This window comes from Myodes glareolus, chromosome 2 (assembly GCF_982192425.1).
Source record: "Myodes glareolus chromosome 2, mMyoGla1.1, whole genome shotgun sequence".
Taxonomy (NCBI): Eukaryota; Metazoa; Chordata; class Mammalia; order Rodentia; family Cricetidae; genus Myodes; species Myodes glareolus.
In genome coordinates, this window is record NC_142027.1 from 88,731,478 (window position 1) to 88,755,553 (window position 24,076).

Here is a 24,076-nt window from a genome sequence, read left to right on the forward strand (position 1 = left end):
AGCTCCTGAGCTCTAGTTCTTCTCCTGTACAGTTTTGTTTTGCTGTCATCATCCAGTCTGGCCAGCAGCAACAGGACCCACTTTGCACCCAGCAGGGGTATCTCTTTGGAGAGTGAAGGGTTTGCCAATGTGCTGGCGGTTCCCACCTCCGACGGCTGCGCCACAGGATTCATGGCCACATCCCGTACCTGTGGCCAGAATTTCCTCTTGGCTGTGTACTTGTGGTAGGCACTGCCAGCCTTTAAGATAGGTTTGTCAGTTGTGCCGCCACTGGACGACACACCAACAACAGCTCTATCGACATGACCTCAGACCCTGAAGGCAGCTTCATGTGGGTCTTCTTAGTCTGTGGGCTGTAGGAGATTACTGTGGCATAGTTCCTGGAGGCTCGTGCCAACTTGACCCTGTCCCAGGCTTGTCCCTCAAACAGCACACAATAGGTACCCTCAGGCATGGTGCCCGCAGGCAAACATTGCTGCAGTACACTAAGTGTCCAGTGGGGATTCCCTTTGCAGCCATGCGCAGCTCGATCTGCTTCTTAGATCTGTAGGGATCATGAAAGACCGCTTTCATGAGGGAAGCCGTGCGACAGCCAGGATCACGAACGATATGCTTTACAGTGCCCTTAATGTTGCCGAGCCTCCCAGCAAAATCCACAGCACGCGGGCACACGGTGCCCTTATGTGTGTGGAACACAGAACCGGTGTCTTTCCTCTGTCCTGGGATTACATGGCTCCCGGTGATGAGTCTGCCAGCAAGCACAGCAGAAAAGAGGGATTAAAAAAAAAAAAAAGATATGGGCTCACTGTGTAGTTCTGGCTGTCCCTGAACTCACAAAGATTCGTTTGTTTCTGCTTCCTGAGTGCTGGGATTGAGAGTGTGCGCCATCCCCGTCCCCTTCAAGGAATGTTTAAAGCCTGTATTTATGTGAATTTGTTGGAAATTAGAGTCTAGCAAAGCAAACTTGCCCTTGTTGATGATACTTAGGAGGTATATGCTGTTGTTTGTGACTAGCCTAAAGCTTGTCATCATGGAGACCTTGGGAGGCCTCTTTTCAGAGTGGCGTATGACTTCTGATACGAGTAAAGTACTTCCTGTCCACCCATTTATTGCTCCTTCCCGGAGGAGGAGCCCTGTCGGTTATTGCGAACCTTGAGCATGTCTGCTGAAGGCAGAGCGTAGTGAGTTGAGAAAACAGTGGCCACAGTGTACAGGGAAAAGGGGATCCACTCCTCACAGCTTTGTCCCCAGGCAGCAGGGTCAGGTGACTGGGTAATATGCCCGAGAAGGCTTTTTTTTTTTTTGGTTTTTTTTTTTTTTGGTTTTGGTTTTGGTTTTGTTTTTTTTCGAGACAAGGTTTCTCTGTAGCTTTGGAGCCTGTCCTGGAATCACTCTGTAGACCAGGCTGACCTTGAACTCACAGAGATCCGCCTGCCTCTGCCTCCCACGTGCTGGGATTAAAGGTGTGCGCCACCACCGCCCAGCCCGAGAAGTCTTTGGAGGTCCACTTTGAGCTCTGGCCTCAGCTGGAGTGTGACTCCAGAGGGAACACTGAGGTCACACGTAGAAAACTTTTCTTATTTCAGGTGTAAAGAACAGCAGACTTGTAAACCTGTGCACTCTTTGCTGCCGCAAACTAGATTAATCTGGTTCTTCTCTGGAGTGGGTTGGGACAAGGAGCACACCAGTAATCTGCCATTCAGTATCCTCCCTTCAGCCTTACCACCCAGACCCAGGGAACTCTACCAAATGGATCTTGTCCCCAGGACAGTTCCTCTAGTCCCCTCTGTGGAAAGGCCTTGATGCCTCCGGTCTTATTTGACTCCTGGTACCATTTCTACTTTGAAGGCAGTTAGTCTATAGTCCAAGCGTCTTGGCCTGTGTATAAATCCCTCACGATCTGCCTTGGCTGAGCCCACTCACCCTCTGATTTCATCACCTGGGTGCCATAAGTCTTTGTACAGAATGCTTCCATGGAGAAGCTACAGAGATAGGGTCGGCTGTGGGCTCTGGGGTAACCCCACTTCTTTCTCCGCTACTGTCCTCCCTTCCAAAGAAATCCAGCAGCTCCTCTGTGAGCAGCCCCACTGCCTGCCCTGTTCCCACATCACCCCATGGTTGCCTCAGACTCTCTATCCAGTTCGGTGTTCCCAGGTCCTGGTACTGGCCTGGGCTCTGATGCGTCCACACTGCCTCTGAGCAGGTTACTGATGATGTCTGCAGATGGAGTGTGTAGCCTACGTGATTGTAGTCCACAGAAAAGGAAGGGCCAGTGTGATCCCAGCTATGTGAAGAAGCAAGGGGCGAACACCACTAACATGATGAAGATGCCTGAGAGGGGAAGAGTTTACTTTTGATTTTCTGCAGTAGTCTTTTCCCGGTGTTGAGGATCTGTTGTCTTAGTGAGAACCATGGGAGCTTTGCTCCTCGGGCGGAGACAGCAGGTCTTGCTTGCTATGGTGAGCAGAGGATTAGCCTTTTGACAGGTGGATTCCTGCAATAAAGAGTTCATTAGGAAACAATCTGAATTTAGGAGGCGCTATGAGGGTTAATGCAAGGAATGCCTGTGTATCCACAGCTCAGGTTAAGAAGTAGAACATTACTGAGAGTCCATATCACGAGTTATGTTTATTGCTCGTGGAAGCTTTGACACTTTTACGTGACATAGGCATAGTGTGTATACTGTGTTGGGAACCAGCTTGACAAAATATCACTTGCCAGGGTAAAGGCATGGAGATCAGAAAAATCAGTAAAGAATACGAAAATGCGAGTAAAAATAATAAGACAGAAACCATAGGATAGTATCGCGAGGGCGTTCCAGTGAATACCGAAGTTGCCCCTGTTTAATTTTTCATACACTTTTATACCCTAATACAAAAGGGGGAAGAAGTCAACAAAAGACTTCTTTAACATGGTACAAAGGACAACTCAAACAGTTAATTACTTCAACACTTTGAGACATCAAGTCATTAGCATTCTGTTGTTGAAGCAGTGAAGCCACCCTAGACACTGAAGGCAGCCATTCCTCAGGTTAAACCTCCTGTTACAAAAGAAGGAGCAGAAGTACCTATCCTGACCATCTGTCAGGGTAGAGTGGATCTAACCTGTGTTTGCCATCTTAATGTCAGAAGAACCAAGTAACCCCATCCTGGGTCAGGATGTCTAGCCCTGGTTGTTGTCAACAATTTTGAACAATCCCAAACTCTCTGACCTTCAGACAAGGTGGACAGAGGCTCACATTTTGGGGCCTCCACAATACTGGGTAGTTTTTATTATAAACTTTGCACAAACAGAGAGAATAAACATCAATTGAGAAATTGCCTTCATCAGTTTGGCTCATGGGCACGTGGGGCTTTTTCTTGACTCCTAACTGGTGGAGGAATGCCTTGCCCACTGTGGGCAGTGCCATGCTTAGGCAGGTGGACCTGGACTGCATAAGAAACCAGCTCGAACAGGCTAGGGAGAGCAACCCACTAAGCAGCATCCCTCCATGGTCTCTCTATCAGCTCCTGCCTTGAGTTCCTGCCTTGGCTTCCCTGGACACTGGTCTGTAACTGTCAATCAAATCAACCCTTTCCTCTGCAGGTTGTCTTTAGTTGTGGTGTCTATCACAGCAATGGAGTAAATCAGAGCAGTGTTGTCTACTCGATGGATATTTCTGCTCTGTTTTGTAAATTACTGATTTATACAGTTTTTTCCTCCTCTTTTTGTGTCTTGTCAGTATTACAGCATTCTACCTATGAGATTTATCTACAGTATCTTGATTTATACGTGTTGTCTTAGCTACTGTTTTAATTAATTAGTAGTAGTTAATTAGACCATGCTAATCAATTTTTATTGCTGTATAGTATTCTGATTTATTTATATTGCCGGAGGATAGTCAGGTCGCTTCCATTTTTTTTCTTTCCCCGTGCTTTCTTAAGGGTGACTCAAAGGGTGGGATTCTGAGTCACTAAGAAAAATACATCTTTGCAGGGCGATGGTGGCACACTCCTTTAATCCCAGCACTCGGGAGGCAGAGGCAGGCAGAGCTCTGTGAGTTTAAGACCAGCCTGATCTATGAGAGCTAGTTCCAGGATAGGCACCAAAACCACAGAGAAACTTTGTCTTGAAAAAGCAAAAAACCAAAAAAAAAAAAAAAAAGAAAAAGAAGGAAAATACATCTTCAATTTAGTTAAAATTTGAAAGCATATCTATCTCCTAGGCTTATTTATTCCATTCCCTTTTTTAGTATTTTTAACTTATTTTAAATTATTTATTTTATGTTTATGAATGTTTTGCCTGTCTGTGTATTTGTGCACCATGTGTGTTTAGTACCTCCAGAGGCCAGAAGAGGGGCCCAATCCCTCACAGCTAGAGTTACAGATATTTTTGAGCTTCTGTGTGGGTGCTGAGAACGGAACCCTAGCTCTGCAAGAGTGGTAAGTGCTCTTAACCACTGGGCCATCTCTAGCCTCTATTTCGTGTTTGGGTCGCGACCCCTGTGGGGGCAAAATGACCCACTCACAGAGATCTCATAGCAGATACCCTTCATATTAGGTAATTACATTGCAATTCATGACAGCAGCAACATTAAAGTTATGAAGTAGCAAAGACGTAATTTTATGGTTGGGACTCACCACAGCACGAGCTAAAGGGTTGCAGCGTCAGGGAAGGTTGAGAAACACTGGTTTATATCAGTGCTTCAGGGTGAGCCGCTCACAGGTAGTGTTTGCCTGAGACGGGAGATGCCCCTTTAAACCTTACCCTGTGCTCAGTGTATGGAGCCAGGAAGCCAGCTTAAAATAAGAGTATATCTGTGGACTGTTCCCATTCATACCAACCGGGAAAGGAGGTTGGCCATATTCAGTAGGTTGTCCAGAATTTCCTTTTAAAGTTTTTATTGAGTTTTATTTAGCCAAAGAGCATTTCTGGTTATTTTTAGGACCTAGATGGCTCACTGTGGAACTTTCAGTTGTGTGACTATTTAGACAAATAAATAAATGAATGGAACTCCAGAACCAAATGAAACAATAAAACATAATAGAATACAATTAAAGTCCAATTAGCATCCTTGAGCTGAAATGTTGAAGATGGAGGCTTCTGGTGGGAGGAAGGTCCTCAAATCGGTTTGCCATAAACCAGGCTGAAGGCCACAAGTGACATCTCGCCATACCCTGGTGCTGTTGTCTCGGCTTTGTTTTTTCATTGTAAGTTCAGAATCTGAGGCGGTCTCATCCACCTCCGTGACACGTGACCTGAGCAGCCCCATTGGTTTTGGGGGCTTTCCCCGAGATAGTTGGAGGCTTGCTCCCTGCTCACTGTTGTAAAGGCTGAACGTGCTGAGTCCTGCCGTCAGCGTGCTGTGCGCCGTCATCGTGCAATGCTGTCAGCATGCTGTGCATGCGCAGTGCTCAGCGTGCGCCGTGCTCAGCGCGCTCAGCATTCCCTGTGCCATGCTCTCCTGTGTGGTGCCTGCCACCAGCCCCTGTTTCTGTGGGTTGGTCGTGGCTAGTTTCCTGGAGATAGCACTCAGTCTTGGCTAGGTGCCTTGCGAATGAGGGTAGGGATTATTGCCTTGCTTATTTGAAAATCCTTGTGACCTGACGGGATGTAGACCGCCACTTTTCAATAGCACAGTAAAAGGCCGCCCAGAACATTCTTACATATTGCGTATTAGTTTGCCAAGGCTGCTGTAGTTTAAATATGACGTGTTCTTGCAAAAGCTGTATATTGAAGGCTTGGTTGCCAGCCCACAGCACCACTTGGAATTGGTGATGCCTTGAAGAGGGGAGAAGCCAAGTGACTGGGCAATGTCCTTGAAGGGGATATTGGGATCCTGGCTTCTTCATGGCTCTCTCTGTTTCCTGGGCTTCTGTGAGGTAAATAGGCCCAGTGTTCGTTGTTTTGTGCCCCTGCGACCACAGTCCCTGGCAGAAATGGCTTATAGGAGGGAAGATTTATCTGGGCTCCAGATTTCAGAGCGTTTTAGTCAGGTGGGAAAGTCCACAGTGCTGGAACTGTGCAGGTCACAGCCAATCTGGAAGCAGAGTGTGAGCCAGGAACCAGGAATGGGGATGTCAAAGGCTCTCCCTAGTGACCTACTTCTGCAGGAGGCTCCACATGGAAATGAAGGTTCCACAGTCTCTTACAGTAGCTGTGGCAGATGGGCCCAAACTTTCAGAATGAGCCTGTGAGGGACATTCCAAATTTGAATCCCAACGGGCACCACACACCCCACATTCCCTTCCATGACACACCGTGCTGCCGTCTCAAAATCAACAAGGCCAAGTGAGCATGTGTGGGGACCACCAAAACTTGAGCCAAAGGAAACTTCTGCTTTCTATAAATTGCCTGTGTCTGTCTTTTGTCATATAACAAAATAGTTTGTTATCTCAGAATTTTGGAGGCTAAATCCGCAGTGAAGCTGCCTGCATGTTGGCTCCTGAGGGCTGTGGACAAAGATCTTCTCCAGGTTCTTTCTTGGCTTACAGATAACCCTGTCTTTGTTTTCACACCATCTTTCCCCTGCAGTGTGAGTGTCCCTTCCCCCTCCTCTGTAAGGACAGAGTCATACTGGGTAAGGAGCTGCAGTTTGGCCTGATGATTCTTGAACACCCAATGCCAAATGGGATCATCTTGTGAAGTCTAGAACTCAGCATGTGCCTTTTGGAGGGATAAAGTTCATGCTATAGCACAGTGTAGGGTTGTGTTGGGACCACTGGAAGGTCCCTGGGTGGCAGGGTGGGTGTGGCAGGTTTGTTTGGCAGATCCAGAGTTGTTATTTGTTCCCTAAGCCTCCATCTAATGCAGTGAGCTAGTTTGTTTGACACTTGAAGGAAGGAGGTTTCGGATATTGCCTTAAAAAGTAGAGAAGATTTTGGTTCTAGAGTTATATAAATGAAAGGTTTCCAGGACTAGGGAAATGACTCACTGGCTGCCCTCGCAGAAGACCTGGGTTCAGTTTTCAGCACCCACTGGGCAGCTCACAGCTGCTGTAACTCCTGTTGCAGGATATCTGATGCCCCCTTCTGGCCTCTATGGGCACTGCATGCACATGGGACACATACACACATGCATTCAAAAGACCTCTACACGTAAAAATGTAAAAAGTATAGAATTTTTTCGTCAGAGTTGGTTGCTTTTATGCTTAAACTGTACTCTTACACTTACGTTCAAGTTCATTTTAATCAAGATTGAAAAGAAATAACTTGAGAACTTTTTGTTTGTTTATTTTAGACTTAAAAGAAATTGTGTTTGTCATCCAGAGTCAAAGTAATTCTTTTCACGCCAAGAGAGCAGAAGAGCTGAAAAGGAGCATCTTAAAGCAGGCTGCAAATCTGACACAGGTATGCAGAGAAGATCCGGGGTACATAGGGGTCATTATGTATGCATTGAGATAGTTAGGTTTTCCTGAATCTGTAGAAAATCAATTTTATTTGGATGAGAACAACCCTTTGGACTCATTGTACCAATCTCATGTTGAATATTGCTGAAAATGTTCTCTCATGGTATGTGTATACTTAATTATAAGAGGTCTGTAATTCTATAGGACTACCATGGCTTTGTCATGGAAGACATAGAGGTAATTAACATGCAAACTTTTCAGCAATAAGTTCTAAGGCAATTTCATGTTGAAATAACATTTTCATTAATCTTACTGTAGCGCTCCCTCTATGAGTCTCCTCCTCTGTGGTTTTTTAATTGGATGCTATTAATTGAACCTTTGATCTGATTTATAGTGTAATACCCCAGGATTATGGAGAGAAAAATATACACACACAGCTACATTTTAATGACATTTAAAAGACGTGTGAACTGAATCTCAGGTTCTTCTGAATAATGTAGGTGTTTTGAACAAGCTCTACCTTCTTGTAGGTCATTTCCTTTGTTTGGTGAGGACACAGTTCAAGCCTCCTCGTGGGTATCTGAAGCCACAGACAAACCCAGATTTTATTTTCCATGTTTTACACACACACACACACACACACACACACACACACACACACACAAACACACACCCCTTTATTACCTAAGGTAAAATTAATTTATAAACTAAGCACAATAAGAGATTAGCAGTGTCTAAAAGCAGAGTAGTTCGAACAGTATGTTGTAATGGAGCTGTCTGCCCGTTGCCTATGATGCTTTGGACGAGGACCAGGGGGCCCTTGAATGACAGTAGTCAGCTCTGTATCACGTGACTGATAGTCTCCAGGGTGAGCATAGACTGTGAGGATGTACTGGACACCTGATGGGTGTCTGGCAGGGCATTGAGACAACACAATATTTTACTGTATGTATCAGAATATCACACAGTTTTAAGGCTGACAGTTATGTATGGTATTTTTCATGTATTTTCAACCAGAGTTGACCCTGGGGAGCTGAGACAGAAGATAAGGAAGTCTGATGTCCTGTCTCTGGATGCTTTCTTCTTTCTCTCTCTCCTCTTCTTTCCCCTATTCCTTTCCTACTTCCTTCTCTTCCTCTCCTTCTTCCTCCCCTTACTCCTCCATCTCCCACCTCATCCCCTTCTTCATTTTCCTCTCTTCCTTCTTCTCTTCCTCCTTCTATCTTTTCTCCTTCTTCCTGCCTTGAGACAGGGTCTCACTATGTAGCCATGGTTGACTTGGAACTTGTTATGTGGATCAGGCTGGTCTTGAACTCACAGAAATCTGCACACCCCTGCCTCCCGACTGCTGGGATTAAAGGCATGTATCAACATGTCTGGCAGACATTTTCTTCTTTAAGAAGCCCTGAAACACACATGCATGCATGCGTGCATGCAGGCACACATGTACACACCCCTCCAAGTCCTCTGTCTGCATTGTTGCTTTGGCCCTCAAGACTTCCCATCTGTGCTCTCTCTTGCTTCTTATCTTGGTCTGCCCCACTCTGCTCTACTGGAGGAGCTGCTGAGATGTAGTGTAGGGTACCACAGGGAGAAGAGGACACTTGTGGCCTGAATAATCACTCTTGGGTTCAGGCAACCATGGCCTGAGTGAGCTTCCCCAGTGAGACCTTGTGTAGTTAGTGATGACTTCAGACACACCGAGACTGAATCGCTTACTCTCATGGGAACCACGGGCACACTTTACCTTCCCCGTCATAGAAGCAGTTTCATGTGTTTATCTGATCATTCTCTGTTTAAATGGTGCTATGGTTCTTGTCAATCATGTGGCTGTCAAACATTAGGCTGTGCCAGACAAGCCTAGGTGGTTGAATTCACTCTGTATTTTTCTCTTCTGTACGTTCACCCCACCCTTTTGTTATTTCTCTTCTTGTCCTGATGTGTGTGCATGTCCGTGGGTGCATGTGTGTATGTGCGCACATGTGCATCTGGCAGTCTCCTTGGCACTTTGTAGCAGGGCAATGCTCCTCGGACTAGGCTCATGGTGATGAGACCTCTGGGTATTTGTTGATGGGAAGCAATAGAAATTGTAAAATGTTCCTCCTTTATGCCATATATATATACACACACATGTATGGTGTATATATATATGGTATATATACACATGCATATATGGAAAGTGCTGTTTGGGAGTGGCTGTGCCTGTTTCCTTTGGGGCCTTGGTTACTGGATACTTAACACTGATTCTAGGCTCTGGGAGAGGGTGGTTTGAGACTCCCACCAAAGCGAGGCCCAGTAGTTGTGATTAGGAATGGAGAATGTGTGCCCCTTTGTGTCTCCAGTAGTTTTGTTTTGTTTCTGGGAGTTGAGCATTAGCTTCCTGCACACGGGACACATACCTGCTCTACTGCTGAGCTTCACTCCCAGCTCCTCTGAAGAGAAGGAGTGGATTTAGCAGAACAGTGGTGACCTTCAATAGTTCCTGTGTGTGTGCGAGTGAGTATGTGTATATGTGTGTATATATGTGTGTATATATGTGTATGTATATATAGGTATGTGCATATATGTGTGTATGTTTGTGTGTATATGTGTGTATATATGTTTGTGTATATATGTGTTTGTATATATAGGTGTGTGTACATATGTGTATGTCTGTATATATTATGTAAATGGAGACTGTGCTTTCATTTCCTGGCCACCCAGACCTGAATAATCACACAAAACTATATTAATTACAGCATTGTTTGGTCAACGGCTCAAGTGTATTCCTAGCTAGCTCTTATATCTTAAATTAACCCATTTCTCTATTTTAAATTTTACCGTGAGGCTCATGGTTTGTTGCCTTACATCTTGCTTCTTGGGCAGTTGGTCTGACTCTGCCTTCTTTCTCCCTGCATTCAATTTGGTTTTCCTGCCTAGTTCTATTTTGCCCTGTCATAAGCCAAAGCAGCTTTTATTTATTTATTTATTTATTTATTTATTTATTACCACTGGGTAATAAAACATGTTCATAGCATATAGAGGGGAATCCCACATCATATATGTGTATATATGGGTATATGTGTGCATACATGTAGGTGTGTGTATATGTGTGTGTATGTGTGTGCATGTATGTACATATGGGCCTGTGTATGTGTGTATGCCAGTAGACAACCTTTGTGCAAATCTTAAGCAAGATTCCCTCCCACCCTGCCTTCTTCCCTTCTTCCCTCCCAACCTCCCTTCCTCCCTCCTTCCCTCCCTTCTTTCCTTTCTTTCTTTTTTGAAACAGGATCGCTCACTGGCCTGGAACTTATCCATTAGGCCAAAGAAGGCTAAACTAACTGCATTAGCCTCAGAATCCACTCATTCCTAGCCTTCTTCCTGGCCTTGGGGTTTTAGATGCATCCTGCCATACATGCCCAGCTTTTATTTGGATGCTGTGGACCCAAAGTCAGGTCCTCCTGCTTGAATAACAAGCATTTTTTAACAACTCCAGCTTCAGGGGGATCTGATGCCATCTTCTGGCCCCAGAGGGTAGCTGCACTCGCGTGCACGTAATCACAAATGTGCACACATTGGTGGTATGGTGGTCCTGTGATTACAAGCAGGTGCCACCATGGCTGGATTCTCTGTCCAGCTTGCCCCACGGCTGTGAGTCCCTCCATCCTGGCCCTGCGTCTGTATCATGTCCAAACCCGTTGGATTCTTCCCAGTGTGTGCTATTGCTTGCTACCTGTTTATCTTTCTCTTCCGCAGACTTTGAAAGCAGAGATTGATTACTTAGAACCAAGCGGTGTTTGTGTGGGTTGCTCTGACTTCCCCAGATTCATTCTCTTCTCTGGGTTGTGTTCCTTTCTGTTGTAATAGGTGTTTCTTTTCTGTTCAAAGCAATTGTAAAAGGACTCATTTCTTTTACTTGATGTGTATGAGTATTTTGTCTACATGTCTGCCTGTGCACCAGTTACACACAATGAAGAGGCCAGAAGAGGTGGTCAGGTCCCTGGAAACTGGAGTTACAGATGGTTGTGAGCCCCCATTTGGGTGCTGGGAACCAAACCCGGGTCTTCTGCAAGAGCAACCAGTGTACTTAATGGCCGAGTCATCTCTCCAGCCCACAAATGAATGTCTCAAGGACACAGCTAAGTGTATTTCTGTTGTTAGTATATCTCCAGAGACCCATTATTCCATAAAACCAATACTGTGAACTCTACACATCTCCCTGCTCCCCATTTCCTGTAGCCCCCAGTAACTAATTTCCAGTCTCTGAATGCAAATGCTATGGCTGTCCTAGAAGGGGTTGGGAGAGTCTTGGAAGAATAGTCCTTTAGGGGCACAGGCTTGTTTTACTTAATCGTGTTTTTAAGGCTCCTTTTTTTTTTTTCAAGAAGAATGGCTGGGAGCTGGAGAGATGGGTCAGTGGTTAGAGCACTGACTGCTCTTCCAGAGGACCTGGGTCTGGTTCCCCACCCACATGGAGGCTCACAACCACCTGAAACTCTGATCCCAGGAGGTTCCAACACCTACTTCTGGCCTCTGTGGACACTACATGTACGTGATTCATACAGCCAGGAAAACCACACATATATATTCGAATAAATGAAAAAATAGCTGTCAGTGTTTGCTGAGGCTAGTGACTTCAGTCCAGTGTGATGGAGATTTTCACCTGTAGATGCTTTGTTCCTGCTGTCTGACTGGCATCCCGCCAAGGCCTCTTCATGGTACCTCTTGTCCTGGTGTCTCTCTGTCCTGTGTTCAGATACCAGAGTAAGGCAGGACCCACCTCTACTTTTCTTGTGTGTATCCCCCCACCACCGCATACCTACTGGCATGCCAAATACAGTATTAGAGACCACGTTCCCATTGATGTGTTGTCTCAGTTTTTAAATCTTGGAAGCAAACCCATTTGTTTGAAGCATTAGACTCTTTTAGCGCTTTGCTTCTCTTTAGTTTTAAAATTTGTATTTAGTTTTTATTGTCTTTTCATTCACATCCTCAGTGAGTTAGGACACTGGTTGCCACTAGGTGGCGATATTGGTTTTACATTTAAAGAGGTGTAGTTAAGTAAGGCCCATTAAGTACCCCCGGCCCCCAGCGTTTGATTTCTGTGGTAGTAAAATAGAATCTAAAGTGATAAAGAGACCCTCCTCCTAATTATAAGATCAATTGTTACTGTTACCCTGACATTACATCCCCGGGTAATGTCGAGAGGACAGATTTGTAGCGCTCAGATTTAATTTGCTGAGGAGCACTGGAGTGTGCTGTATGTGCCTTTGGCAGGTTCAAATGCGGATTAATAAGGCTTTTGTTAGTCAAAAGATTGCAGAATTTGCAGCTACGCTTAGTCCTGGATCCTTTTCTTCTTATGTAGCTTTTTATCTCTCATCCGGGATTAAAACTTTGGTTTAATTCCACGACTGGCACTTCGGAGATTTTAAAATAGTTGACAGCTAGTGCCGGATCTGTAGACAGCTCTGGGGGTGGAGCCAGGGACGCTGATGAGATACTTAGCCCTGGGACTCAATGAGCACCTGAGAAAGGTCGTTTTCTGAGAATTAATTGTCGAGCTGTACCAACCAAGCAAGGAAACCACGCCTCACAAAGCAGGAATGCTCCCTAGTCGAAATCAAACTGGAAACTGTTTCAAGGAATTGACATACTTTTGGGAAAGCGTTGACAGCTCAGCCTGCCTCAGAGCTGGGACGGGAAGCGGGATGTGCAAGGGCCGCAGATAAGGGGGCCATGGCGACCACAGTGTGTGCAGGACAGTGATGGCTGCTGTGATGGACGGGTTGGGGGCACTCTCCCAGGACCTGAGCATGAAGCCTTCAGCTTACCATAACCAGTCTCTCAGAATGCCTTCTGAGATCATTCCTGAATGTCCTCCCCGGAGGGGCAATCAGCGGTTAACTTTTTATCACTTGGATATTTATCTGATAGCTTGAAATACCTGTGCCTCCCGCAGTAGCAGATTCCCAGAACTGCTGTTTATTTATTCATCACTCCTGTCAGGTGGCAGGCACGCTGCTCTGAAGCCTGCCAAAAAAATCAAGGCGCAGAAATGGAGTCAGCTCTGTGATTACGACTCCCCGTCCCGCCGCTCTCTTTGAGTTGGCGGGGCCATTACCTGGTCGGGCTTTGCCTCAAGGTGCTGAAACATGGTCTCATTAAAGCCACAAACATTTCTCGTTATTACAGTGTGACTAAGAACTAGGCGCCTGCACTGACTCTGTGAAATTTAGTAGTGTGCTCCTTCCGGTTGCTGGAGCGATGAGACTATTTTCCTCGTGTTCTAGAATATTCCCGCTTGAAGCATGGTGTACAGTTTATAGTCACTTTGACATTTCTAATATTTTTTTAAATTTTGTTTTGTTTTGTTTTTTTTGAGACAGGGCTTCTCTGTGGAGCTCTGGCTGTCCTGAAACTCGCTCTGTAGAGGAGACTGGCCTTGAACTCACAGAGATCCACCTGCCTCTGCCTCTGCCTCCTGAGTGCTAGGTTAAAGGTGTGGGCCACCACCATCCAGCTGAAGTTTCTAACTTTTAGCATCTTTTTTTTTTTTTCTGGTCTAATCAATGAATTACCAGGTTTTGCCTACTGCTGATTGCAGCTGTAGGTTGCTCTGGTGTGGAGGGTTACAGAGGAGTCTTATAAAAGGGGCATTCTAATTTTTGACTTACTTTTAAGGCAGGTGGTAACTGTTTCCTACTGTGCATGATGTCATTAGGTAGAGATTGGGCATATAGAGCACACATGCTACTCTACCTATGTAGCGGGCATTTGTAGCTTCATTAGGCCTGCTTGTCTATATGAAAAGGAGATGTTAGACCACCCACGGGCTTGGGGAAACTGTGTTACCACGCAACACTGTTTAGGAAACAGGGCCCAGTGTAGAGAGTGAGTTGGTTTGTCCCAATTTTGCACTTGAGGTTGGAGCCGATGGAGGGGCGAGAGTTCTGTGAAATTAGGTGGCAGACAGGGAAAGTCAGCCGAAGGATGTGGATTTTGATCACAGATCTGGGAGGGAACCACGTGGATTTGCAGAAAGCTCTACTCTGGGCTGCCTCGCGGGTTCTGGCATTTGTACAGTCGTCCGCGGGGCAGAGCAGGCATGTGCTGGGGTCAAAGTCAGATCCTTTTATGTTAGAATGGAGGGAGGAGAATGCTGGGGCAGTGGGGGGGTCATGGCTGATGAAATATGAAGTCCCCAGCTATGAGGGAGACAGATGCAGATTCCGAAGGAATGCCATGTCCCCTACAGATTTCTCTTCTCTTCTTTTTCTTTTTCTTTCCCTGCTCTACAGCTGGAGAAGGGATGTGAAACGGTAAGATTGCCTCTCTCAAGAGGCATGCAGGCGAAGAGCTGAGTGAAGAAGGGCCCCGGGGGAGCACTTACGTGGTGCCTTCCCAATAAATCAGGACCGGAGTTGACTTCTGTTTAAATACACGTTAGGTCCGAGGCATCTGGTGCCAATTATGATTTGAATTTTGGTTCTTTACCCTTCTCAAAGGAATTGCTTGTGCGAGGCTCCTTTTCTTGTTTGTTCCAGCTATGTTGGGACACAGAAAAGGGCTGTCACTTGAGTCCCCCCCGTTTTGTTAACCTTCCAGAATGTGGCATCTAGTTACCAAATGTAGCTGCCTAAGATGATGGAGACCGGAGGGTTTGTTTCACTGGGGAAAGAGCAAAGGAAAGGAGTCGTGAAGCTTAATGACATCATGTGTCTTCCTGGAAGGCACTGTGATGAGAATGTCTGTTACGTGTATCGTAATGAAAAGGTCACTGTAGGTGGGGGTCAAGGAAGTTAGTGACTTTAAGAGGACTGGGTAGTGGGGGGTGGGGGAGCAGAAACAAAGCCGAGAACGATGCCACAGGCTAAAGAACGGTTGAACCGTCCACAACGTAGACTTTCCTTTCTCCAGGCAATCTACCCATAGGGAAAACACACTGCAAGCAAGAGATGCTTTATTTGGGGCCGGGCAGATCATTCTGCTTCGGGCCACAGCGGGTCTGGACCAGCTCTGTTCGAGCCCTCTCCCCTGCTCCACTCCTCCCCATATAGCTTCTAATTTCACTGCCTTTATTGTGGGGAGACTCCAAGCCTTATTTAAAACCTGTGAGAACCTCAGCCTGGCCAGTAAATTATTCCTTTTGCCTGTTCACAGAAAGTTGTGGAAATTGCCATTTTCTGAGGCTGTGTTAAGTCAGGCTGTGGCTCATTAGATTGAAACAACCCCATCTCCATAAAACAAGCCGGGTGAGCTGGTGGAGTCTGGCCTCACACTCCGGAGGTTTAGGACTTTGTTTTATTGGCAGGGAGACAGTGTGAAGTACTTCATTAGAAGGTTAGTGTCGAGCATCAGCCGTGCAATTTTATTGCCTTAGTTTTTTTCTTTTTCTGTTTTTTTTTTTCTTCTTCTTTAGATACAGTCTTTTCTGTGTAGTCCTGGCTGGTGTGGAGCTCACTCTGTAGACCAGGCTGACTTTGAACTCAGAGACCCACCTGCCCTTGCCTCTTGGCGCTGGGATTAAAGGCATGCGCCACCATGCGTGGTTTGGCTCAGCTTTCTGATGCGGTCACTATACTTTGCTTTTGAGATGGGTGCTTCATTACTCAGGGCCCTTTCTTTTGGGTCGATATTGATGGGTATTAATTTGTCATATAAGGTCTTTTTTATTATAATGGAGACTTATTACACTGCTGTTGAATAAGAAATTATCTATCCTTTCATTTGCTGGGTATCTAGTATTCAGTTTATGGATAAATATTAATAAATATTTATTTCATGCAATAATATAGTAATAATAACATACAATGAAAAATATAATAATAAGTATTATTAATAATAAGTACTTCGGCAAGTATCTGAGCAAAATATTCTATGAGGAAAATAGTTTTTTTAAAATAAATTCACTAAAATATTTTTTAAAAATTCACAACTATAATTCTTAAAGGCATCTTTTATTCATTTTAATGCTTTAAGATGTCATTATGTATTTATTTATTTTGTGCTTTGTGTCTGATGCATTCCTGCCATGCTGTGTGCACATGGGACTCAGAGGGCAACTTGCTGGACTCAGTTGCCTCCTTCCATAATGTGGATCTCAGGGATCGATTTCAGGCCATCTCGCTTGGTGCCCAAGCGCCTTTACCTGCTCAGCCATTACCAACTCAGAAACATCTGTATACATACATGCCTTTACCTAGTGCATTCCGTGCAGCCCAGGAAATAGAAGCCTGTGACTCAAGGTGGGGGTTGCCCAGCAACAGTGACATCTTCTTATGGTTGAGAAACCATCTCGTTAATATTGACTGTCTGCTTTTGGATGTCCAGTACCTCAAGTATTTACTGTCCTAGATACCGGTCCTGTGTGAGTCTGGAGAAGCCTGGGACTTGGCCATTGTTCTCATTTGCGTTCTATTGTTGGGATTAAATATGGTGACCAAAATCACCTTAGGAGGACACAGGGTTTCTTTGGCTTCTGCTTCCCAGTCCGTCACTGAGGGAAGTCAAGGCAGGAGGTGAAGCAGGAACCTGAAGGAGGACCCGGGGAGAACCACTCTTGCTGGCTCACTCTCTGGCTCTTGCTCAGTCTGCTTCCTTGTACAGCCCAGGCTCACCTGGGGCTGGTGCCGTGCACAGTGGACTGGGTCCTCCACATCAACCAATCAAGACAGTCTCTTACGGGCATGACCGTAGGACAGTCTGACCGGACAGTCCCTCCTTGAGGCTCCCTCAGAGACCTCTAGGCGATGTCAAAGTGGCAGCTGAGATTAATGAGAAAGGCCATGAAGGAAACAGGAGGCAAATGCTCCATTTTTCCAGGTATGTTATAGCATGAATTTTAATTGGCCTTAATAACAAAAACCCAGAGTCGGTCATATATAGTGGTTAATGCTGAAGGATCAGAGAAGCAGAGCAGCCAGCCGTTAGTTCTTCCCTCTACTAACTCTTCAGACCAAAGGGCGATTCTATCCCTACAAATCCTCAGACTGAATGCTGAGCTCCTGCCCCCTCCTCCCTTATATTCCTCTCTCCACCAAGCCACATCACTTACTGTCTCCACCTCCCTAGTTCTGGAATTAAAGGTGTGAGCCACCATTGCTTGATTCTGTTTCTCTTTTAGACTGATTCAATCTTGTGTAGTCCAGCATAACCTTGAACTCACAGAGATCTATCTGCCTCTGTCTCTTAAGTACTGAGATTAAAGGTGTGTGCCACCATTGCCTGGCCTCTATGGCTAACTTGTATGGCTAGCTCTCCACTCAGATCTCCAGGCAAGCTTTGTTTGCTAAAGCACCAACAAAATACCACTGTAGTATGCAAGACGCCCTGTGATCCAGCGTGGCCAGTGGGATGTTGCCCTGTTTGGAGTCAGGTTTGGAGTCAGGGCCCTGAGAAAGCAGATTGCTTTAGGACTCTGTCCTCGAGAGGTAACATCAGTGTTGGTACCAGTGGAGACAGGAGGACCAGGTTAAGAGTCAGTACGTATGGGTGTACACATGCAGATGATGAGGTGATGTCGGCAGGGGCGGCCTCTCTTGGATGCATTTCTTTGGGTATCGTACCCTGCTCTGTGGCAGGGATACCTGCCATACTGAGGGGAACACATGCCTCCAGCCGGGTGAATGGCTACAAGGCTCTATGCAAACATCAGACTCTAAGAACACAGGCAAGGACACATCTGGCCACACTGGGATAGATATGCCAAAGTTATGGCATTTGAAGCAAGCCTTGAGTTTGTAAGCTTGCTGGGCTCCTGTGGATGGAAGCAGGAGAAGATGTTTGATTGGATGTATGCATAGATGAAGAGGAAACAAATGTGCTACTTCAAGCTGAGGAGCTGAGCTTGTGTGTGAGAAGGTGGCACGAGACATCTAGTGCGTAGGGCCAGGCCTGGGATGGAGACAGCTGGGAACCCTGCTGGAATCCGGGTATACATCACCATTCTTCTTGTTCTGGGCCCTTGGTGCGCGCTGTGTTCTGCTGTTTGCAGGCAGGAGCGCATGCATTTCACTCCCAGCCAGCCCACATTTTGCAGAAAGGAGCCCACTATTGAGAAGTGAGGGATCTGCCTGTATCATCTGTGGTGGAACCAGGCCAGACACACCCGTCAGCAGGTCTGCATGGCTGTCGTTCTGTGTTCCTTACTGAACAGCAGTCTCTTAGGCCAGCCCTTTACGTGGATGCTATACCCTAGCACAGGTCCTTGTAATTCTCCTGTAGATTCGTTTCTGAGTGGCTTGACCCTTACTGGAATGTGAGACCCTGGTGGGCAGGGACTCTGTTGCTCTCTTAGGAGCTCTTGATAGTAATCTTATAGTCAGGCCTGGTGCGCTCGTTACCTTTCGGGGCTGTGATCCAACAACACAACCAGAGTAACTTATGTAGAAAGAGACTGTATGGGCATGTGATTCCAGAGGGAGTCCGTGATGGTGAGGACAGCGTGGCTACAGATGGCAGGCCGCAGGCAACAGGCATGGTGGCTGAAGCAGCAAGCTGAGAGCTTGTATTTTGAAAGACAAATACAAAAAAGAAGAGGGGGGTGAGAGAGGGATGGATGGATGGAGGCAGAGGCAGACTACTGGGAATGATACAGAGGTTTTGAAGCCTTAAAGCTGGCCTGGGGTAACATACTTCCTCCTGCAAGGCCACACCTCCTAGATCTCCCCAAACAGTGAACAGTGCTACCAAAAAGTGGGGACCAAGTGTTCAGATACATCAGCATGTAGGGACATCCTCATCTCATTCAAGCCAGCATACCTAGTGCATAGTAGATGCTCAAAATACACTAGAAAACAACAATATTAACAGTTAATCAAGGGTTTTCCATGTAATAACTCACTTATTCCTCATCTGTCATGTTAGCTCATCACAGGAAACAACAGGCCCACAGCTAGTACAGGGAACTTGCTGAAGGTCACATGGCTGAGAGGGAAAAAAAGCTAAGATTCAGATGGAAATACTTGACTTCCAAAACTTGGGTCTTTAAACACCAAGGTTTACTGCTTTTATGAGGAAATGATTAGTTAAATATATATGTGCTATAAAAGTATATTTAGTAGTTCAGTTCAAAGTACATGGCTTGTAAATAAAATTTATAATGCTATGATACATCTTCTTTCTGGAAAACGCTTAATGATTAAGACAGGTATATGGAGGAGATATATATATACACTCACACACATATACATATACTTGGGTTCTTGGAAAGAATATTAGTATACTGTCACTCATAATGTTCTAACCTATAAATGAGCACTATATTTCAAAGAGTATAAATCTGTCTCATATATGTTCCAAGAAGCATATCATACAGCCCCCTTATGACAATGAGTATATATCTCTTACAGAATGAGTTATAATAATAAGCAGATGTGGATTTTTATTATAGTTTACTCGTTGGTCTGTCAGCTCAGTTCAGTGTCCCAGGGCTATACGAGAGTTGGGGTTAGATATTGGGATCTTAGCCTCTTTACCTAATACCCACAAATGTCTTGGCGTTTGCTGTCTGACCTAGCACACAGGTCTGCATCGTGGGGTGAGGAAACCATAAAGTTTTGTTCTTCAAAGCTTAGGCCAGTAAAGGAAGGTAAGGGCAGATCACAAAGACTGAGAAATATCTATGGACAAAGAGAGACCAGGGGCTGGAAAGCTGGCTCAGCATGTAAGAGCATTGGCTACTGTTGCAGAGGACCTGGGTTCAGTTCCCAGCATCCACACAAGGGTTCACATCCAGTTCCAGGGGATCCAACACCCTCTTCTGGCCTATGAGGTCTCCTGCATGCATATGACACACATACATGCATGTAGGCACAAACAGATACATAGAAAATAAGTTTTTGAATGAAGAGATGAGCAATTGAGTTAAATCATTGAACTTTTTTTTTCCCAGACAGAGGCAGGAAGATGAAGTGGTACAAAGCTAAATCTATGAAAGGTTAAAATTATTGACAACAGTTTAAAGTTTCATTTGCCTTGATGTATTTTCACATATTAGCCTCTTTATTTGTCCCATTAATATCTCTAGATATGGAATCTTCATGGCTCCTCTCTATGTTAAGAATAGTGGTCTTGGACTGTGGATGTAGCTTAGTGGTAGGATATTTGCTCAGTATGTACAAAGCCCCAGGTCTGATCCCCAGTGCCACCAAACAAAATCAAGCAGACAAAAAAGTTGTTTCTCTATTGTGACACCGACCTCAAGGCCCCTTTCCGAATGAGGAAGATGAATAGGTGTATGTCCTGGGACCCACCAGTGAGTTAGAGCCCTGGCTTTACATGGGTTTGCTTTCAGTAATCATTACCTGCTTGAAGCATGAGCCTGTTCCTTGAGACAGATGAGTTCGAAGGAAGAGTGGCGGCGTCATCTTGGGGACCGTCTTCACAGAGATTGTGACACCCACTGAGGCAGAAGTGGGCTTTGGTTCAAACGCAGGGATCGTATTGACAGGTTAAAATTAGTCTCTTTGTGGTTCCCCTACCATTTCACTTACCCACATTTGATCAGCGGCGTCCCTCCTCCCTTTATGCTGCTTCTGTTCGAGCCTCATCTCTCTGCACCTGTTTTCATAGCCTCTTAGATTTGAAATAGCAGCATGGCTAGGGGCCGGGTGGTGTTAGATTGTGGGAGCCCCTCTACTGTCCTCAGAATAACCATACACAGCATTTTCTTTTCTTGATTTTTTATTTGGAAACTCTCTTCTGCCTCCCTCTCTTTCCCTTCTCCTTATCTTCTCATTGACTTGGTACTCCCAGTGTAGCCCAGGCTGGGCTGGAATTGGCAGTAGTCCTCCTGCCTCTGCTTCCTGTGAGCTAGGATTGCAGGCACGAGCCATGAGTGGCTCTCAACAGTGAATTTTCTTTTCTTTCTGTGAGCATGTGTGTGCATATGTGTGTGAATGTGCATGCTTGTGGGTCTGTGTACATGAGTGGGTGTGTACATTTAAGAGTGTCTGGGTGTGTGTTTATGGGTACACACACCTGTGTAAGCCAAAGGAAGGTGTGAGGTCCTGCCCCCCCCTTTTATTCCTCTGAGACAGGGTCTCTCACTGAACCTGGAGCTTGCTGTTTCTTCTGCTAGGCTGGATAGGCAGCAGACTCCTCTCTGCTTTCCACACATAGTTGGGGTGACAGCCATGCACAGCCCCACTCGGCTTTTATGTGTATGCTGTGGAATTAAGATCAGGGTCTCATGTTTCTTCAGTGAGCACTTTTACCCACTAGGCCTTCTCCCTAGCCCCTCTTTTTAATTTTTCTTCTTCTTCTTCTAATTTTACTTTTCAGTGCTGGAGATCAAATCCAGGGTCTTGGTTACACTAGGCAAGCATTCTACCCTTCTGTTGTTTCTCTGTCTCCAAACAATGCTCTCTTTTCAGTGGCTTATTAAAACCATTTGTTTTGTGTCTACAGGTGCCTAGAGCTGGTGACCTACCACCTTTAAAGGCGGTCTAAATCTTGTAGTGATGGACTAAACACAGATTGAATCATTTGATAGAAAATCTTATTGTGACCTTTTGAAACAATTCATTTGATATAATTGTGCCTGCTTATGTGTGTGTGCGGGCAGCACATGTGTTAGGATGTGTGTGTGTGTGGAGGTCAGCAGCCAATTTCATGGAGTTGGTTCTTTTCTTCTACCTTTATATAGATTCTAGGGATTGAATTCTGATTGTCAGGATTGCGCAGCAAACACCTTTACCCGCTGAGCTCCCTCACCAGCCCCTATTGTGACTTTTGATTATTAGAAGCTGTGTATATCTGCTTCTATCATATATGATGATGATATAGCTGGGTATGTGACAAAAATAAAAGCCCCTGGATTTTTTGACTAGAGTAGACAAACTTCTTTATAATTAAGATGAGCTTGCCTTGCTCTCTCAGCACTCAGGATGAGGTTTATGAGTGTGGCAGCTGGAGCCTGCTTGTCACTCTTGAGCGCGTAGTCAGGGACTGTAATCCACAAGACACATGTTTATTAAATATGACTTAGAGATACACAGCCACAAAACAAAGACAGAAGCCTGGCCCTTCTTGCAGGAACAAATAGAAGTAGATAAGAGACATATCAGACGATTTAGTGAATCAGAAATAATGAAGTCAGGAGTAGGGTTAGTTCACTGTTAATCCATAGAATCTGTTTCAGAAGAGGATTTGACTGCTGTTTTGTGCTGAGCAAACTCTTGCTGAATTTGTATTGTGGTGGAAGTCATTGACAAGCTGGTATCTAGGCTCTACCAGCAGAGTGGTCTTGCCATTGGCAGGGAAGCCTGGGTCTACATGTTGATATTGTGCATGTCCCACAACCGGAATGTGGAATCATTTTTGTGAGTGAAGATGTGAGGAATGGTCTGTTCCTCTGGTGGTTTGAATGAGAATGGTCCCCATAGGCTCATATATTCGAATAATGGGTCTCCAGGTGATGGAACTCTTTGGGAAGGATTAGGAGGTGTGATCTTGTTGGAGGAGGTGTGACACTGAGGGTGGCTTTGAGTTTCAGAAGCCCACTCCACGGCCTGTTAGCTTTTTCTGCCTCATGCTTTTGTCTCAAGATGTGACCTCTCAACTGCTGCCCAAGTGTCTTGCCTTCCTGCTTCCTGCCACGCTCCCAGCCATGACTGTTGTGGATGCTAACCCTTTAAAATTTGTGAGCCCTAAATAAATGCTTTCTTCTATAAGTTGCCTTGGCCATGGTGTCTTACCATAGCAATACAAAAGCAATGAAGACAGAAGTCAGTGCCAGGAGTGGGGTTTGAACCCACACAGACATGTCCATTGAATACTGTAAGCCCAAACTAGGCATTTTCTTTTATAAGTTGTCTTGGTTATATTATTATCACAGCAATAGAAAAGTAAGACACATCTCAGTTTACAAAAAAGGCATAATCATATGCCAAGTTTACTGAAGCCTTTGGAAGCACATAAGTCATCCTTCTGACATTACAAAACAAACTTTGTCACTTCCTGAATCCTTCAATTCCTGCTCACACAGGAAGTTGCTTTATTGTAGGATTCATACCAGTTTTCCTATTTGACATTAAGATGCTTCCATTGTTATAATACTTGTATCATAACTCTATTTTGTTTTGCTTTTCAAGACAGAGTTTCTCTGTGTAGCCCTAGCTGTCCTGGAACTCACTCTGCAGACCAGGCTGGCCTCCAACTCAGAGATCCACCTGCCTCTGCTTTCCTAGTGCTGGAATTAAAGGTGTGCGCCACCACTGGTTAACTTTTGTCATAATTTTAATGACTACTTTGTGACTCATTAGCATTTGCTTTCCAGCTCAAGATTATAACAGTATTTCTATACTTCTTATTTAGTTCACATTACCATCCACATATAATTATTTTAGTATTATACAAATATTAATGTCATTAGTTTAGACATGATTTTTGCTCTTGTATATGAATAATATATATGCATATGTGCATACATTACAATTTTTAAAAGGCGATGGAAATTTGTGCATAACTCAGAAGCAACAGAAGATAGACCCTGAGTTATTGACTTTGTTCTGTCTTGGGTAACTGTTAATTCAGCTGTTAGGCTTGTTTTTCTCTGAACATGTCATATCATGTGTCTGATCTGACTTTTGATTGTGGTTTTTGAATTTGTACATGAAAATTGAAACAAATACTACACAGAAGAAGGAAATGAGGTGAATTTGATATCCAGTGGCAGCAATTTATTTTAAATAATACATTTATATGTATTGGAAGAGTGGCGTGGAGTCGAAATTGTTTTGCTGCCCTGTGTCTCCAGGGTGG

The 24,076-nt window shown here is 45.0% G+C and overlaps 1 protein-coding gene and 1 pseudogene across 2 annotated transcripts in view; one reads left to right on the forward strand and one right to left on the reverse strand.

Annotated features, from left to right (window-relative positions):
- The window catches only part of B3glct (beta 3-glucosyltransferase), an 84,728-nt gene that overhangs the window by 24,335 nt on the left and 36,317 nt on the right, over positions 1-24,076 (forward strand). For both annotated transcript variants that reach the window (XM_085685236.2, XM_048419062.3), the window contains exon 4: positions 7,219-7,328. In XM_085685236.2, coding sequence (XP_085541362.2) covers positions 7,219-7,328 — 110 coding nt within the window. The remainder of the gene's footprint in view (positions 1-7,218; positions 7,329-24,076) is intronic.
- On the reverse strand, positions 49-5,356 carry LOC125390374 (large ribosomal subunit protein uL2 pseudogene; annotated as a pseudogene).